The 18,146-nt window shown below is 36.1% G+C and overlaps 1 protein-coding gene across 1 annotated transcript; it reads right to left on the bottom strand.

The window, feature by feature from the left end:
• Nucleotides 1-222: 222 nt before the first annotated feature.
• LOC111021638 (PHD-finger and DNA binding domain-containing protein) lies at nucleotides 223-17,520 on the bottom strand. Its single transcript, XM_022298661.2, has 10 exons — nucleotides 15,449-17,520; nucleotides 14,699-15,307; nucleotides 13,079-14,114; nucleotides 11,569-11,854; nucleotides 11,341-11,465; nucleotides 9,468-9,919; nucleotides 6,988-7,016; nucleotides 5,815-6,444; nucleotides 1,621-5,668; nucleotides 223-866 (listed from the first exon to the last, which is right to left on the bottom strand). Exons 1-9 carry the CDS (start codon nucleotides 17,092-17,094, stop codon nucleotides 5,466-5,468), a joined length of 5,016 nt encoding a protein of 1,671 aa, XP_022154353.1. The 5' UTR covers nucleotides 17,095-17,520; the 3' UTR covers nucleotides 223-866; nucleotides 1,621-5,465.
• Between the last annotated feature and the right edge of the window lie 626 nt (nucleotides 17,521-18,146).

Genomic DNA, 18,146 nt, shown 5'->3' with positions numbered 1-18,146 from the left:
GTTCTCTCTTCATAGGAGATTCAAAAGAGAGAATTTGATCATTACACTTGGAAAAAACTGCATTTTTAACTTGATCTATAACCTATGTTCATTTAACACAGTTCTCTTCCGAATGGTTTGAAGAAGAATATCGAAACCAGCCGTGCACTTTCACCAAAGTGGATGGTGAAGACAAAGTCGTGTAATGGTATAACCACGAACTTCTCTGTGAGACACATGAAGTTACAGCAAGAACTATACAAAACCATCAATCACTATCCATGTCGATACAATCAGAAACCGAACTAATGAATTCGACATTGAAATTTTATCGGCTGAAGTTTGTAATCTCAATGGATTCACAAAGGGAGTCCAATGTTACATACAGTCCCGCAGCCAGTAACTATAATCATTCTATAAATCTATGCTAACTACAATCTTCAGTACTCAGTGGATATCTGCAGTCCCTTTCAAATCCCGAGCGACTCTATTGAAAAAGGTGCCATCAGTACGTGTAGATCAGTAGAACTGTGTTTAATCAGGAACTGAATTCCTAGTTCCAATACATGCGTTAGAGGTCGAGCTTGCTACCTAAGAGATGGGTTAATGCTAGTCCAAGAGATCGTGACTAGCCTAATACAACGTATATTCATGTGGTTAGTCTATAACTGCAATCGTACTGTCATCATTACCTAACAAGTGAATCAGTCTGGTCTGATGTCGCCCACTTCACATCCAATTCGGCAACTTTTTTTTGTTCCTAATGTTCTAGGTTCAAACATGTATGCAAACCATACCAAGCCAAAAGTTAAGAACTTGTGGTATCTGACTATGGAAGTTAGCCATTCAGGTCTTCACCTTCAATGAAGTAGATTGGTCCTTTGAACCTGCGTTTAAAACAAGATACTTCATAAGAATTTCAACGATGAAAAATTATGAAAAAAACTTAAATAGGTCCATGCTGGAATCTCATTGTTTTTTATCTAACAGTTCAGGAAGGCTGGGATATGGGAATAGTTTACAAAAAAAAAAAAAAAAAAAAAGTTATACGTTAGGATAATTGGTCCGCATACGCGAGAATGCAATTTAAATCTGTTGAGAGCATACAAGAAAAGAAGACGACTCAAGGTCGGAGCTGCCACATTCAAATAGATAGTCTCATATAAAGAACAGGTACTACACAATTAGGTGAAAAAGTAAGAGCTTAACAGTACAGATGGCATCAAAAATAAGAATTTTTTCCATCAATATTGCTCTGGTTAAATCACTGCTGATTAGTTACAACAAATTTAATCATTTATCAATAACTTTAACACTCTTCTTTATTTGTTGGCTTGGAAATTTATACAAGGCACAAAGAAGTGGTTATCAACATTAAGAATACAAGACTTCCTACTTGATACCACGTTAAATTACTACTGAACCCAAAAGCTTAAGCTGATGGGTTACGGCGAATTTAATCATTTATCAACACTCTAATTAACAGCTCTATATTCCCTTCTCTCCTTTTTCCATTTTTGGCCACCTAAATTTAGGAATACTGAAAATACAAAATAGAAAGATGGTACACAAGCAAGGCATACAACTAATGCTATTAACCCTCAGCATACAAAATTGAATTATTCAAACACATATTTGTACCATGGGACGGGCAGCAACTAACCCGCAGCTCTGATCTGTCCTCATAAGATTTCAAATACGCAACACCGCAACGACCATCTGCCTCATCTTTTCTGAATAGCACCTTCAAGCTGGCTACTAAGTACAGCTTTCCAATTCTCTCTCTCATTTTCACAAAAGAATCTAATTCTTCTTCTTGTTATCCATATAGATAACATATCTTGTTGTTTCAAACTTTAAATACACATTCTCTATCACATCCATTTACCTAATCATGGAGGCACTATATTCAAAAGAAAATGAACACATCTTCAGCTTACCAAGTTAGTTACTCAGATTCCAAGAAGTCAACACAAATATTTTATAAGAAACAACACTTCATTAAAAATCCAGTTTACAGAGAGTAGTAGTCTGTACTCCTACTGAAACCCCAAAAGGAAAAATAAAAAATAAAAAGAACAAGAAAGAAAGAAAGAAAGAGGTAGCTTTCATTTTAAAAAATGAACGAATACAATGGAAGAAACAAGTACAAAAGTTCTAGAAAGACAAAATAAAAGGGTACAAGTACAACTAGTCTAGCAACAGAAGCATTAATCCCATAGACAGATAATTCTTTAAATGCTTAGTCATAGAGGCTCAAAGTGATGCAATGAAACAACTCTAAACCATGCAGTACTCTCCAATAAAATTATCTCCGATAACCTTTTTGCTTCTATTCATCCAAATACCCAAATACTTCAATAGATCATGTGTCTTTCAGGTTCCTGTGACATCCCCTTAGTTAAACATGCTTCATTTCTAAAAGAGCAAATTAATCATTCAATTACTTGAAGTAAAAATGCTTACTTGCTTTCAGCGTGAAGTTAAATCAATAGTCAGAATGGAATCACACATCCGAGGCTGTGATAATAAGTGGTTATCAAAGTACATTGAAAAGACGAAATATAAAAGGCTAAGTACATAATACACCTACAAATAAAGCAACGGCCATGTGGGAGCATAGTACCAGAATAGATCCCCTTGATCCCTTCCTCTTTGTCATTGTTGCGTATGTTTTTAGTAGCTTGCTGGATCATGGGTATGACTTATGAGGCTGGCCTGCTGGAAGGATTTGTGGTGGAGAAGGATTGCATCCATATAACTCATCTTCAGTTTGCTGATGATACCATCCATTTTGCCATGAATGATGCAGGAAGCTGACCAATTTGCGAGCAAATATAGGCCTTTTCAAAATGATGTCAGGGCTGAAAATTAACTTGAATAAAACCTTGCAAATGGGGATTAATATTCAGCAAGAAGCAGTGAGAAGTACAGCTGATAACTGGGGGTGTGGTGTAGTTGGTCTATAGGTTATCTAGGGATGCACTTGGGGGCAATCCTAAGTGTAAAGGATGTTGGGAACTGATTGAAAAAAATATCAGTTCTAAATGGGCAAGTGGAATGGTTTTCTGAGCTCAAGAGGTGGGAGATTAACCTTGAATAATGCGGTTTTGACAAACATCCCATTATACTGTTTCTCAGTTTTTCAATGCCCTAAATCCATAATTAAAGGCTTGAGAAGCATACGAGGCAAAAAAAAGACCCCACTGACGAGAGTTTTTTGTATCAGTGCACAACATGTTGCTTCGTGGTGGTCTTTATACCACAAAAATTATTTTGTAATTATAGCCTACATTTGATAGCTAGAGATGGGAAGGCTACCATTGTCTAGTTTTTGGGGGAGGCTTTTCTCAACCCCTGCCCTTAGGTTGTCTCCTTTTTTACAGATCAATGAATACTTTGATTCTTATCAGCAGAAAGAGGAAAAAAAAAAAAGAAGAAGAAGAAGAAGAAGAAGAAGAAGAAGCAGCATATGAGGGACTTCCTTTGGAAAGGAAATGATAAGGACAACGGCTCTAACTTGATAACTTGATAATGGAAGATTACTTCTCCGCCCGTGTGTAAAGGTGGTATGAGTGTGGGCGATTTGGAGGACTAGAAACATTAGCCTTTTAGCAAAGTGCGGCGGCTAGAGATATATGAGAGAACATAATTCCTTATGGAGGAAGGTGATTGCTAACAAATATTAAGGCAGAAAGGATTGAGGGATCCCTCCCCATGTGCACCGCTCAAACTTGTTTTAAAGGCCCTTGGACTGGCTATAGCCAAGTGCTGTGGGCTGGTTGACAGATGGTATAAATGCAGATTTGGGGAATGGAGAAAAAGTCATGTTCTGGCTTGATGATTGGGCAGGATGTGGACCTTTATGTAATAGATTTTCGAGGAGCTTTAGAATCATTCAATGCAAAGAGACCATGGTTCAGCAAATGTGGTCAGAAGAGTCCCATCCGTGGAAGACGATATCTAGAAGGAACCTCACTGAAAGGGAAATTTATGGATTAGTCTTCAGCAGTATTTTTCATCGCTCAAGCACAGTAAGCAAGACACAAAAGTTTGGAGTTTAAGTAGCTCTGGAGGACTCTCGGTAAGTTTACCGACCGCTAAAATTACGACGCAATATCCCCTCAGATTAAACCAGATGCAACTGGAAATCTAATATCCCTAGAAGGTGAAAGTGTTCCTTCAGATCCTTAACCAAGAGAAGCTGAATACTTGTTATAGGACTCAGAAGAAAGGGCAAGCTGGTGCGTCATGTGTAAAGCAGAAACGGAGTCTCATCCCCATCTCTTCATGTTTTACGACTTTGCAAATGCTGTGTGGTCCAAATTCTTAAGGATTTTCGGTTTAAGCTGGTGTTTCCCCAAGTGTTGCAAGGAGGCTTTGCTCCAGCTTTTTGTTGGTTCTTCATTAAAAAGGAAAGCTTTGGTTATTTGGCAAAACTGCTGAAACGTGGTGTCAGCTACAGTATCCTACGGAGGATATGGTTTGAAAGGAACCAAAGAGTTCTAAAAGGCATTGAAGCATATCTTTTCAGGGCTTTTGGGATCTTGTTCACATTTTTACTTCTACATGGTGCCGCTTCTTTCTAAAAACTTTTGTAATTACAGCTTTGTGAATAATAGTGCCAGCTGGAGATCTTTTTTGTAACCGTTGGCTTTTAGGGGATTGCTCTTTCCTTTTTCTTTTTTCTAAAAGAGCTGCCTTTGATATGAAATTTTTAGTTTCTTAAAATTAAAAAAGAAGAAGAAGAAGAAGAAGATCCTAATAAGAAGTGAAAAAGAAAAATTAATGGTTCTACTGGAAAAATATGGGGAAAAAGAAAACCTTATAGGAAATTTTAACCATTGCAGGAAATCAAAAAGATCTTAATAAGTGAAAGATAAAAATTGATGGTTCTACTGGAAAAATATGGGGAAAAAGAAAACCTTATTAGAAATTTTAACAATTTCATAAATAATTTATATGCAGGAAATCCACAAGTAGGAAGTGCATATTCATAATTAGCTAACCAAGGTTTTATCTTATTCATAATTGATGGTTCTACACGAAATCCACATCATTGTTCATTTTCGTTAAGTTCATATCTTATTCCAAAAAAAAAAAAAAATTGGCTAACCAAGGTTGCAGAAAGAGAGTTTCCTCATCTTAATGTTGTATAATAACTCAAATATAACAAAGAAAATAGGATAAAACAGGAACAGCAAGATTTATGACCAAAATTGGGAGAACAAACGTTTGATAGTCACATTTACAACAATTCGGCAGTAGGAAGTAATCAGGACGTCGATAAAAACTATACTGACTCCTATAGCTCCAGGCCAATTGTATCATCGGAATCAACTAATTTTGAAATCTCAAATTTCTATTTAGTTTCAGTCAATACACAATAGACAGGAGAATGCAGTTAATTTTTCTTTCATTTTGCTTTTTCTTTTTTTTTCATAAGAAACATAGTTATCTCTCCTACAATATTTGATATATCATATCTATAAAGGGGAGGGAATGGGTTCCTCAGAACAATTAACCACAGTAATATTTTGTACCTCAGGAACCTCCAAAATATCAGCCTTCTGATTCATTTGATGGGGACAGACAGGAGGCATCCTTTTCCGACATGTATGGCACCTAAATCCAATCAATTTATCTATTTTAGTCTGATCAAGTCCAAAAGCATCTCCATGAAACCACACTGCATGATACACAAAGGGGAAAAGAGAACATATTAGTTAAATTCTTCCACGCTACTTTACTATAAGCCAAAAGAAATCATGTTAAAAGATTTTTTTTATAAAAATAATTCCAATATGAGAGAGGAACAGGAAAGAAGGCACTTACCGCCACAAATTTCACAAGCAATATAATTCAAAACAGAAGCATATTCTGCTTCAGAACAAAGATTGCATCTTGGTTTTTCAAGGTTCACAGAAATACTCTGAGATAGAGCAAGAAGCTTTCTCTCTCTAAAGTGTGTCACTCGTTCATCACCAGGCTTCCTAGAAAGGAAGAGACCGTTAAGCCAGAAGCTATGACACGCCAGAGTTCTCTTCTTCTGCAAAGAAGTCTCTCTCTTGCGTTTTTTTGGTGTTCCCTTCCTGGACTTGATCTTTTTCCTTTTCACACCTCCTCCAACCTTTTTATCTTGCTTTTTCTTTTGTAGCGATGAGTATTTAGCCTGTCTTGCTGAACGGCGTAGAGGGATACCTGTTGGAATTTTGGACTTATTTTTTGTCTGTACTTGTTTTCCAGCCCTTAACACTCTTTTTCTGTTTCTCAATCGCAATGCACGTTGATCACTAGAAGCTTTTTTATGTCTTGCCATATTCAAATTCCCTCCTTTTACACTACTTTTCCCTCTTTTTCCACCAGTCTTCACAGATATACCATCCCAACATCTGTGGCAGGCGTATGTACATTTTGCAGCAACGGACTCCACATACTTCTTCACATGCTTTTTGTGAAAAATTCCTGAAAGTAGAATAAGAATAATTAGGAACCGAACTTAAAATAGAGATTCAAAAATATTAACTTTTCCAAACAAATTTTATCAGCATTCTTATTTTGGTTGACAATTTAGGCATTCAACTTGTAGATGAGCTAGCATAGCAACCATACGCTTATTCATCAGTGCTATCTTTTCAATCAGAATCTAATTAATCACTGCATAAATACAGAGAATTAGAACAAGTACAAAAGTAAAGGATCTGCTAGAAGGCGCTATCTTCATGGGATGTTAACTATAGAAAGAGAACCATGATTATCCCCATCAAAATTAATATACATCATGAATGGCTGGTAAAATTCATTTCCACTGTGAGATATGAAGTACTAGAAATTTAAATTAATAGAACTCGCTTGAAAAGGTAAATGTAAAGAAGAACAAAATGTAATACTACAAGTACTATATCACAATCCTTTTCTGCAATCTGATACTAACAACTCAATAACTTGACTTGTGGTTCCCAATACGCAAAACAAAAGGGGTCCAGAGAAGAAAGCCGCCAAATTTACCTTGACAGTAGCGGCAACTAACAGCTTCCCTACAGTTTAAAGAAAATAGAGTCAATAAAGTGATAAAATGAAGATACACGAAGTATAACGCAACAAAAGGCCACTTAAGTCATTTAATAATGATGGTTAAATAATCACTAAACCTAAAAACTTAAGCTAATGAGTTACGGCAAATTTAATCATTTATCAATATTTTAATTTGTTCCCTCACTTGTGAGCTTGAAAATTTGTACAAATCCCCACAAATGGTAATCAATATCGTACAGGGAAGAAATGAAATTACCGGGTTCAAACACAGGATTTCCTACTCCGATACTATGTTAAATCACCACTAAACCCAAAAGTAAATTGATGGGTTACAGCAAATTTAATGATTTATCAATATGTTTAACAATGATATTAATGATATTAACAATGATATTAATGACATCAGAGGCCTTTTGATATTTAAAGCATAAAAGTAATCAATTTCATCATTTTCTACATTCATTAAAAAGCCTACTATTTGCATAAATAAACCTTGAAATTTGTAGTTGTGGTTGCTTTGGCTCGTTGGCTTGTCAAGATCTTAGATTTTTTTTTTTAACAAGAAAAAGTTCACGGATATAAGCTCCTAAAGGAAGCGGGAAAAAAAAAAGAAGAAGAAAAGCAACCAAATGTAAGAACCAACTACAAGGAAATAGACGATATTTGAAGTCCAAGAAATATCAAAAAGGAAATTAGATGTTAAAAAAACTTTCAACAACAAAGTTTGCCAAACCAAAAGGACTGTCTGAAAAGATCGCTTACTGAGGAAGAAACCAAACAACCACTTAACACAAACTGATAACTAAAAAGAAGAAGCAAAGAAACTGAAACCTCTCTTCACCAAGAAAATACCAGAAAACCGAAAGATCTGCACCCTCAAAACTTGTTGTTTCAATGATACACTTATTTTTCTGACTATGAAGAAGGATAAATTTTTCAATCTTCTTCAATGCATTAATCTTTTAGGCTTTAGTTTGACGGTCAATCCTGCTAAATTAGTGGCTACAGGCCAATGTGCTTCAAAATGTCTTGTCGTGTGGCTAATATGTGGGGCTTCCAGTTGCCTATTTTCACTCCTTTTAGGAGTTTGTATCTTAGATGTATTTTCTTTTCACCATTTCAATGAAAAATTTGTATCTTGTTCTAAAAAATATGTGGGGCTGCCAGGTAGGCAGCTATTCAATGATTTATTTAGGATTACTCTGTAATTCTAGAATCCACTTGTGGAAAAGGTAATTCTAGAATCCTTGCTCAGTCCATGCTTATGAACTTGCTTACTTTATCTTTTCTCAGTTTTTAAAGTTTTAACTCTTATGTCAAAGTCTAACAAGTCAATTTGATCAAGGATTTCTCTTGGGAGGGGGCTTGGAGACGTTTCATAAGGAACTTGCCTCTTTGTGGCATACATGGTTGTTAGAAAGTACGGTTTTGATGATTTTAGATGGTTGATTTTTGCCCCATGCAAGAACTAGAAGCTCCTGATTTTCCATGATGGAACTTAAAGGTCCTATCCCGAGAGACTTGGTGGTTAACATCAAAGACGAGTTTGTGATCAAATTTTGGGAAGATGATTAGTGTGACGAGGAGTCCTTTGTTGTGGCCTTCCAAAAATTATTAGATCTTACTGAAAGTTAGAGGTGTGGAACAATAATGGGACTTAGATCGAGTTCTGAGATGAAAAGAGGAGGATGCTTTGTCTTGTTACAAATGATAGCCAACTATGAACCTTTCAGTCTCAGGAATTTGGGATGTGGATTCTTGATGGTTTAGTACTATTTATTCGCCCAAGCTTTTTGTGCATTTCTGACTGGAGTAGAGTAGCTGCATTAAATCCTTTGCTAAGCAATCATATACTGAATTCTAAAATAACCAAAGAAGTTCGAAATGTTTATAGATATTGGAAAACTCCAAAAGGCTATATAACAAAAGCTGTTGTAGATATTTTATTCCCATGTGTGCCTCCCTAGATATGTCAACTCTTCCTTCTTATCCTTATTACATGGTCTTAATACTAATAGAGCAGGTAAAAGTTCTTCAGAATAATGCTATTAGGACTCTTCAATCATGGGCGGTTAGATTCACGAGAAATAGAAGATCTTCTGGGATATCAAAGGATGCTGGGAAGAAATTTGGAATTGAACAGCTTTTGTTGCTGCTTCTCAAGTTCCCTCTCAAATTATTTTTGTGGTTATAATCATATATAGCTATAAATTGGACTGATTTTTGTAATCCTTTGGCCTGAATGTCTGGAGAGAGGATTTTCCTCTTGCCTCTTTTATAATGTCATTCATTCAATGAAATAGATTTCTTAACAGTAAGAAAATAGATATAAGAATAACAGTAATAGACTACAGAAACAGGTCCTATATTTCCGAAAAAACTAGAAAAGCAATTAAATTGAAAATTTGAGCTATGAAGCACATCCAAGTGAACAAACAATAAATGTGAAATACCTGACAGGCACAACTTTGTTACAGCGGCCACATTGATATAAATCAGGTTTATCTGCTTTTGAAAACAAATATGCAAATCCCTTCTTCTGGGAGGACTTCACAGTATGCAATTCTGCATTTTTAGGCTTAACCTCATTTGTTTTGCGTGCAATTCTTTTCTCCTCAAAATTCTTCAACAGATGCAAAGGAACATAAGTCTCATTTAGCCAATATCTCTTTCTTTCGTTACTGGAATCCTCAAGTTTAACCCCATATTTTTTAACAATGTCTGGAATAACTCTTCTCTTTCCAAAGTCAAGGAGATATTTTACAAAGTCCCCTTCAACAGACTTACGGCGCACAATTACCTTCTTGAAAAGCCTGATTGATTTTCTTAATTCCTTTTCTAACGTAGGAAGAGGATGGGTATTTTCAATGTCATCCCACCTAATGTTTGAATAAAGCTCCCTAACCTGAAAGCAATTAAAGAACATACGGGTCACCAAAAAGGTACATAAAATGATACTACAATCTATCCAAGCACTGATCAGATTCTTCAGAAAAAAAATTATTCATTTATTAAGGATTTTTTTCATTAACCAGCATTTACAGGATAATAGTTAAACGACTTTATTATGGCAGTATAATACTGCTTGGAAGGCTTTAACCATCTTTTAGCTACCCCGATACTAAAGGTAACTAATACCTTGTTAATATACTCTGTCATCTTTCTCCCAATTATTAACAATGCAGAATGTTCTCTCTCGGTCTCTCAACTTCCACCAAGAAGGGTACATTAAAGACTGAAGTCCAGTAGCTTTTTCATTTTACTTTTTACAGAAGAAATATATGTATGTATATATATATATATATCCATACGGAATTGTAGAAGTACAAAAAGCAGCCGGTGGCAATAGCCATGAAAGAGGAACAACTCACCGAAACTCAGACCCTAAAAGGAGGGATGGACCCAGTTAAAAGTCCCCCACTACTCCCCCCACATGGACCCCCAAAAATAGGAAAAGATAATAACGACGGAAACAGAGTTCCCAATTTTAAATGTGGAAGATAAAAAATGAAAAAGAACAAAAATAATGGAAGAATGAGAATGGCATTTCTAGCCTCCAAGAGGAATGAATCAACATAAATGGTCCCTAATTTTTCTGCAGAACTCACATATTAGAAATCATTCACCCTCCTTTGTTTAAATTTAGAAAACAATGTAAATGAGAGCAAGGGAAAATGATTCTCATTCTCACTAAGTAATGGGGGCCTAAGGATTGAATTCTCTCAAAACTATGAATGATATCTCCATTTGCAGTCCCTGTTTTAATCTACTTCCTTCTCGTCCAAAGAGATCAAAATCAAATTATGTAACAATTCCATCATTTGTAAATTAGTCCAAACATGACAACCATTAGATAATTTCAATATTCCATCTTCTAAAACAAATGATCAAGGACTGGAATGGAAACACTACACCAATCAGAGGGATAAAAAAACATTCATAAAGTTCTCCTCCCACAAGGGAAAAAATAACAGATTTTGAATTTAAATAATATTCCTTTTTTTTTGCCACTAGAAGTTGAATATAAACAACAGAAGGGGGAAAAAAAGGTCATGGCAAGAAAGAGGAACTAGTTTTTTTTTTAATAACAAAATACAAGATTTCCATTGATAAATGAATTGGACAAAAATGTTCAAAGATACAAACGCAGGAGTGAAAGAAAGTACAAATAATAAGAAGAATCAAAAGATTAAGACAAAATAAAACCATCCTAAGAACAACGGATGATACTAGAAGAATAACTCGAGAATAAAACTGAAAGAGAACATTAAGATGCAGTAGAAAGAGGAACTAGTATTATATGAGTATAAATGCAAATTAAAAAACCTGGAATGCAAGTTGCTCCACACTTGTTGATGCCTCTACAGCAGCTCGCCAGGCAATACATCTGCTCCTTCTCGCACATTCTGAACCCTCAGGATACGCAATTCCTGGTATCTTTGTACAGCCAGCTGCAGAATTTTAAACTTCAAAAGAATTCAGAATCACTATTCAGTTGACTTCATTGCAAATGATGTCAACCCAGCTTCAAGAAAAAATTAACATGTCACATACCTTGTCGTGCAGCCTTCGAAACCAATGAACGAGGTAGGACCTTCCAGTTAAACATGCGTCGAGAGAGCTGGCCACCCCTCCACCAAAACATACTTAATCCACTAGAACCATTTGAAGAGGCACTTGACTCAATATCTGAAAACCTAGCCCTTTTCCTGCTTATTCCATGTCTAGTAGCACGTAGTGAACTGGTAATGAAAAGAGAAGCTGAACCCAAGGTGTTAACAGAGTCGACATACTTAAACCACTCAGCTGATATAGCAGGATGGCGCAAATTTGATTCTATCTGTGAAGTTTTTATAAGAACAAAAATTAGACTTCATAAGGACTAAATAATGGAATCAATATACGTAGCAATCGAAGAAAACTGTGAGGCCATGAGGAGTTCTCAAATTTTCAAAGTTGTAACAAATCTCAATTGAATGACATTTGCGATCAAAGATAACAGTTACAAAAAAATGGTAAGTAATGTTAGCCCAGTTGTTCCTTTTCTTTTTCTCTGTTGAATGACATTTGGGATACCTTACCCATCCCCCTTTTTTCTCCTTTTCAGTTTTTTTATTCTTTTTATAATCAAAAGATAATTAAATAGTAATAAATAGATAAAAATATAAGAATATAAATTTTTAAGTACTTGGAGTAAAAGATTTTAGGCCATTAATCTGGTTTCTAATCTGTGCCTAGGCCTTGGCAAGCAAAAGGAGAGACTTCAAGAAGCTTTGACTAGGGTCTTTGGATAAGTCTGGTGGAGAGAAGGGTTTTGGTTTAAGTTGAGGCCCCTGGATTTGGAATTGTATTCATTCAATTAATTATTCTATCATATTTTACAGTAAGCCTGTGGATAGGAACTTTTTGTCCTCAAGAGGTATTAGATAAGGTGGTTTCCTGTCCCTGTGGTTGTTGATGTTCATAATAGTTTCATGTCTCGAGGAATGGATAGGAAATTAGTCCAAGGTTTTCATGTGGGAAGAGGAAGGTCCTCACTCGCCTCCAATTTGGAGACAAATATTCTTTATTCTGCAAGAGAGGATCTTTTGTTCTACAAGAAAGTTTCTTGTCAAGATTGTTCCATCACAGATTTTTTCTTTTAACACAATTTTTTTAGGGTTTGGGCAAAACTAGAGAAATTTGATATTCAATGTAATTCATCAAATACTGTATGATACTCTAGTCTTAATTGGAGTAGTTACAGTCGAGAAAGTGGAAGCCAAGATTAAAAGTCGAGAAAGTTTCTGTACGTGTGTCTCTTGGTTGCTTCACATAGAGCCCCTTTGTACTTTCTTTAGTAAAGGTCTTATTTTCTATAAATAAACTAATTAATCTTTGTTATGGTTCTACTCAGTAACTATAACTTGTAATTTCTAGCTTCTGATTTTATAGGAGGATGCATTTTACTCTTGTTGTCACCAGTACTCATCTACATAAATACAATTTCCTAAGAAAGATTATCTAAGAAGCCTTAACATAAGCCAATTTTAAGAAGTAGAAAATAATAACAGGACGAACTTACCATTAATAATAGAGGTTTGACAGAATTAAAATCAAATGCCAAGAGACCTTCACGCCAAAGTTTAGAATAATGAGAATGCAGCCATGGACCCAAAAGTAACCCTTGCAAACGATTCTCAATCGAGAGAATTTGACATATAACATCTATGAGGTGGCCTTTTCCCTTCCTTCTGAGTTGAAGACCAGGAACATCAACTCCCAAACCCTCCTCAATCCGACCAATGTTAGTCCTAAACAAGCATTCCAATTCATCACTGGAAGATTTGCAAGGAAAGCACCATCCACATTTCTCTTTCTGAGTAGCTATGTTAAGATTTTGAATAAACGGCCAAGAAAAATTGCTTGTTTTCTTCAAAATGACCTTCATCTGTGCTGCAATTATTTCTTCTTCTGACATAGTAGACTTTTCTTTAATTTTATCTTTCTCGGATGATTTACGCATGAACTCGTCGGCCACTGAAGATGCTGTTTGTGCAAAGCTATAGAAATTGGAGTAAACATCATCATTTTCAACTTCAAGGACATCCCCTTTTCCTATGCTTATAGATGAGGAATGATCAAGACCTGAATATTTTGTATTGCTTTCTTGCATCCCATCTAGACAAGGATCTATCAAAGAAGGATCTTCTCCAGAAGAGAATTTGCCTGATATTCCTTTATCCTGATTTGTGAAATCGTAACCGTTTGAGTCATTTGTCTGATGCTTTTGTATAGTCTGAACGCTAGGGTTCAGCTTACTGTCTAGAGCTGGTTCTTCAGTATTCATAGTTTGACCTTCCAATACAGTCTCTGCTTCAAACAAGTTTGCGGACTTCGCACCTTCATGGCAAAAATTACTATAATACCCAGTCGTACAATGCAGAGAACCTGATTTACTAATTTTTCCGTTTAAGAGGAAAGGAATATTCCAGTGCTTGTAAATAGCCACTAGTATGTCACTGTATGATGAATAAGATGACCTAAGCGCTTCAATAACAGCATCCAGATCACTCCTGTGGTAGTAACTGACAGAGGACTCAATGTCACATGAATCAGACCTGCAAAAATTTCAATAAAAACAAATTTATTTTAAATGAAAACAATAGTAAATCAGAAATAACCTAATCTGGACAGAAGAGTTAATGCACTACTGGCCAAGTTTTCTTTTATCAGAGGCCTTAGCATTCTACATGGATACTTGATACATACACATTACACACCCATGCATCATTGTTATTCAGTTACTTTTATGCGGCCAGTTTATTAACTTGAAAATTAGTAGCTATTATAGGCATGAACCAAAAGGGTATTTTTCCCCTTTTCTATTTTCTATGGAGTTTCATGATTAATATAAATAGTAGAATTATTGTGAGGAAGACCGACCTTTGCAAAAAAGGAGGAAGGGAATTCAATGTGGGTGGCATACTATCTAATGGGTAGAGATAATATTTATTTTTCCCATCTCCAAATCGCTTAAGGTACAATGATTAAAGCATATGCAACTTTTGAAAACTATGAATTAGAAAGAATTAGAAACATGCAGCAGTGAATGATAGTAAAATAATATAATCAGATCTGAAATTTGCAAAAGCAACAATGCATAAAAAAACACCATTTCGGAGAAATAAATGATCAAACTTACACCAATAGGTAGCCACAGCTACTGAAGTATGTACGACCATGAGGATCGATTCCTAAAAATTCTGCTCCCCGAAGTGATCTTTGTGTTTTCATCCAGGGTTTGTGCCGGTCAATGGCACACTCGGGACAAAACCAGTCACCTTCTGGCAAGAGATTATGGGCTATTCCTACACATTTCAAATGATAAGCAGCAGGACAGCCATCACAGCATATTAAGCTACCATCCATTTTGCACAGACAGCATTCATCACTATTCCAGTCTGTGGTGTCATCCAAAATGTCCTCTGACAGACAAGAGTTAACAGCAGCATTTGTTTTCCTCTTTTTGCAGACCTCTGACTTCATGTTTCTATCACGAATAATTTCTGGCTCAGCTGCCAAAGACCTTCTGTTAATCTCTGACCTAATGGCTTCCACTTCAATCATATCGTCACATAGACAGCGAAGTATTTCAATCTTAATGCCCGTAGGTAGTTCGTAGTAATCATTTTTTAGTAATTTCAAGTGACAAAGATCAACACCAGGTTTCAAACCTGAACCATGAATCAATAGATACTCAACCATAAAAATAGGCCACGTAATCAAGTCTAGCATATCCCAGTTAAGACTCCTGATCAAAATTTCAAAACAGAAAATATAACACATAATTATTTATGCATATAAGTAAATATATAATCAAAGAAAAAACTGCATGGATATCAATTATAATCATATTAAAAAATAAAAAGATAAAAGGGGTTAGAATTTCTACCTTAAACAACTAGAAGCAGATTCGGAACCTTCATTAGAGAGATCCTCCAAACGCTTTCTTAGAGTTTGCAGAACAGACAGATGTATGTTATCAAATAATATAGTAGGAGATTTGCACTTAAGGGCTGCCACGAAATCATCCAATTCAAATGGGCTAAGAAACAACAGCGTACTAAATGATCTCAAACAGGCATAAATTGAGAACAAGTCAAGGATGGGAATATCAACAAGATTCAAGTTTTTTGAAGAGAGCGGTAATTGCAACTTAGAAGGAAGGTCAACAGGCATGTCAGATCCTTTACAAGCATAAGCTACCTGTTTTTCCTCAGTTACCACACTAGCTACAGGGGAAGATATTTCAGATGATGCAATTGGGACAGTTTTCTGTATGGATCCTCTACGTGTACTTCTCCTCAAAACTGTCTCCGATGTATTAACAACATCCAAACCCTTCCTTCTCTTTCTTCTGCCACTTCGTTGTTTGCATTGACCTTCCGAATTACCTTGGCAACCATCAATTGCTTGAGGACCAGCCTCAGAACCCACATCGTTCACCTGAATATTGACCAAATCACCATCATTAACACAATTAAGATCGGAAGCCCTAAGTGAGGCTTCAACAGTCACATCTCCACCAGAACTATTGCTGTATTTTGGCCATTCTTCCTTGATATCTATTTGAACTTCTTTCAGATCTTCATCCTCAGATTCCATAATTTTGTCTTGAAGCCCTTCCTCATTATCAAAAACTTTGTCTATTACTGCTTCGGCCATCCCAAAAGAAGTAACTTCTTCTCCACCATTATTGTTATTATCCCCGGGGTCATCATTAACCTCTATATTTAAGTCAAAATCCCATTTCGTTTTCTTTATTTCCACTGGCGAACAACTTACATTGCCCCCAGTAAGATTCTCGTCATATTCAGCATTGACATAAAGATTCAAATCAATGGATCCCCTTCTCTCTAAGTTGGCATTTTTATTAGGACAGGCATGAACATCACTGCCGTCATTTAAATTCAACCACTCATTCGAATTAGACCTCGCATTCAAATCAAAGCCGTCCCTAAAATCTTCATTTCTGCAAAGATTCCCATTGGCCGACCCATTTCCTTCAAAATCCTTCTCATACTTGGGTCTCCTTTCCAAAATATCTCCAAACCCATCACTGAGATTAACATTCACATTAAAATTCTTATTTCCCTCGAGACTTTCATTCAAATTCCCACCAACCCCATCAACTATTTCTTGGGTTTTCTTGACTTCATCACTCAAGTTAAAACTTTCATTTAAATCCTTAACACAAACAACACTTACCACAAAGTCCATTTCTAGGGTTTCATCCGGATTCGCGTTATCTGGCACCAAACTCTTCCCAGCATTACTCGACACATCGCCAATTCCACAGCTGCCGTCAATTCTCCGACGCTTCTTGGGCTTCCGGCCACGGCAGGGCCTCTTCTCCACTGGCTGAGATTGACCCTCCAAAAGCAGAGACACCTCAGACAAATTCAATTCTTCAGAATCACCACTTTCGAACTCCACCTCGAAGAACCCAGTAGTGGTATCGAAGGATTTCACAACCCCCAATTGAATTCCACCGCCTTCGAACTCTTTCTTCACAGCTCTGCCCACAAACTCCATCATGGGTGTTAAAGAAAAACACCCAATGAAGAGCTGGCACTGTGATCTGCTGCCGAAAAAAACCCAATTCAAACAACAAAGCCTTCCCCCACTGCTCCCTCTCTGTGGCTATGTATAAAAATTGCCCTTTAACACAGAGAGAAAGAGGGAAGAAGCGAAATTTCCCCTCAGAAAAATGGTAAAAACATGCAGACAGAAACGGGTTTTGTGTCAGTTGAACCAATTAAGTCCCTTTTGAGGGGAAATGGGTCGTGCCCTCAAGAAGTGCTGTGGGGGTGAAAGAGAGAGAGTAACGTGAACTGACAAAAAAAATCACAATGAAAATTATATTCTCTTCTTCTTCGATTCCGAAAACTTTGCAAATTTGTAATTGGACCGAAGAGAGGGAATAAAGCAACCAACCAATCTAAACCAAAACGGATGCGTGAAGAGAGAGAGGTGGGTCATATGGGAAGTGGCCAAACAGATTTGGCATTGGCAATGGCAAGAACACTATTTTGTTTACAGTCATTTTCTTACAAAATTAAATGATTATGCTATCATCTCAAACCATTGTTTTTAGCATAGCAACTCACTGCAGTGTTCAAATTCACGACTTTTTGGTGAGATGTTTAACCAATGAATTCATTTAGTACTTATCTTTTGTTAATTACTATTAGAGTTTTGACGGATAAGATAGAAAAATTCAGAAAATAAAACAATTTTTTTAATTTTCAAAAGAATGATGAGTGGCCAAATTTTTAGCAGGGCTATCAACAAGACAGGTGCTTTGGTTTGAAATGTTTTGTCCATGACATGTCTAACTTGAAAGTTTTCATATGGGAAAAACCTGATAATATCTATTTGAAAGTGTGTGAATTTTAGTTCACATAATGGATATGAATTGGATTGTCTGACTAAATCTTAAATAATCAATCTAAACGTGGTTTAGTAGATAAGATATTTATGGCTGAAAGGTCAATCCCGCACTCCATTTATACTTAAAAAAAAACTAAATCTTATTTAAGGTGAGCTAAGTTGGAGGTTCATATATACCATGTCTCTAAGTAGAGTAT

This window comes from Momordica charantia (assembly GCF_013281855.1).
Source record: "Momordica charantia cultivar OHB3-1 chromosome 6 unlocalized genomic scaffold, Mcharantia_2.0 BLBB01000006.1, whole genome shotgun sequence".
NCBI lineage: Eukaryota > Viridiplantae > Streptophyta > Magnoliopsida > Cucurbitales > Cucurbitaceae > Momordica > Momordica charantia.
The sequence above is the reverse complement of the archived record's forward strand: the minus strand, read 5'-3'. Positions and strand labels throughout refer to the sequence as shown.

What these genes read in the sequence shown, in the direction of transcription:
- LOC111021638 (XM_022298661.2), bottom strand. Translation starts at nt 17,094, where the DNA reads ATGATGGAGTTTGTGGGCAGAGCTGTGAAGAAAGAGTTCGAAGGCGGT. An exon ending in TCAAACCTCTATTATTAATG is followed by an intron (nt 11,855 to 13,078) that starts GTAAGTTCGTCC and finishes AAAACTTCACAG; the next exon opens with ATAGAATCAAATTTGCGCCA. An exon ending in TGGAGCAACTTGCATTCCAG is followed by an intron (nt 9,920 to 11,340) that starts GTTTTTTAATTT and finishes AATTGCTTTCAG; the next exon opens with GTTAGGGAGCTTTATTCAAA.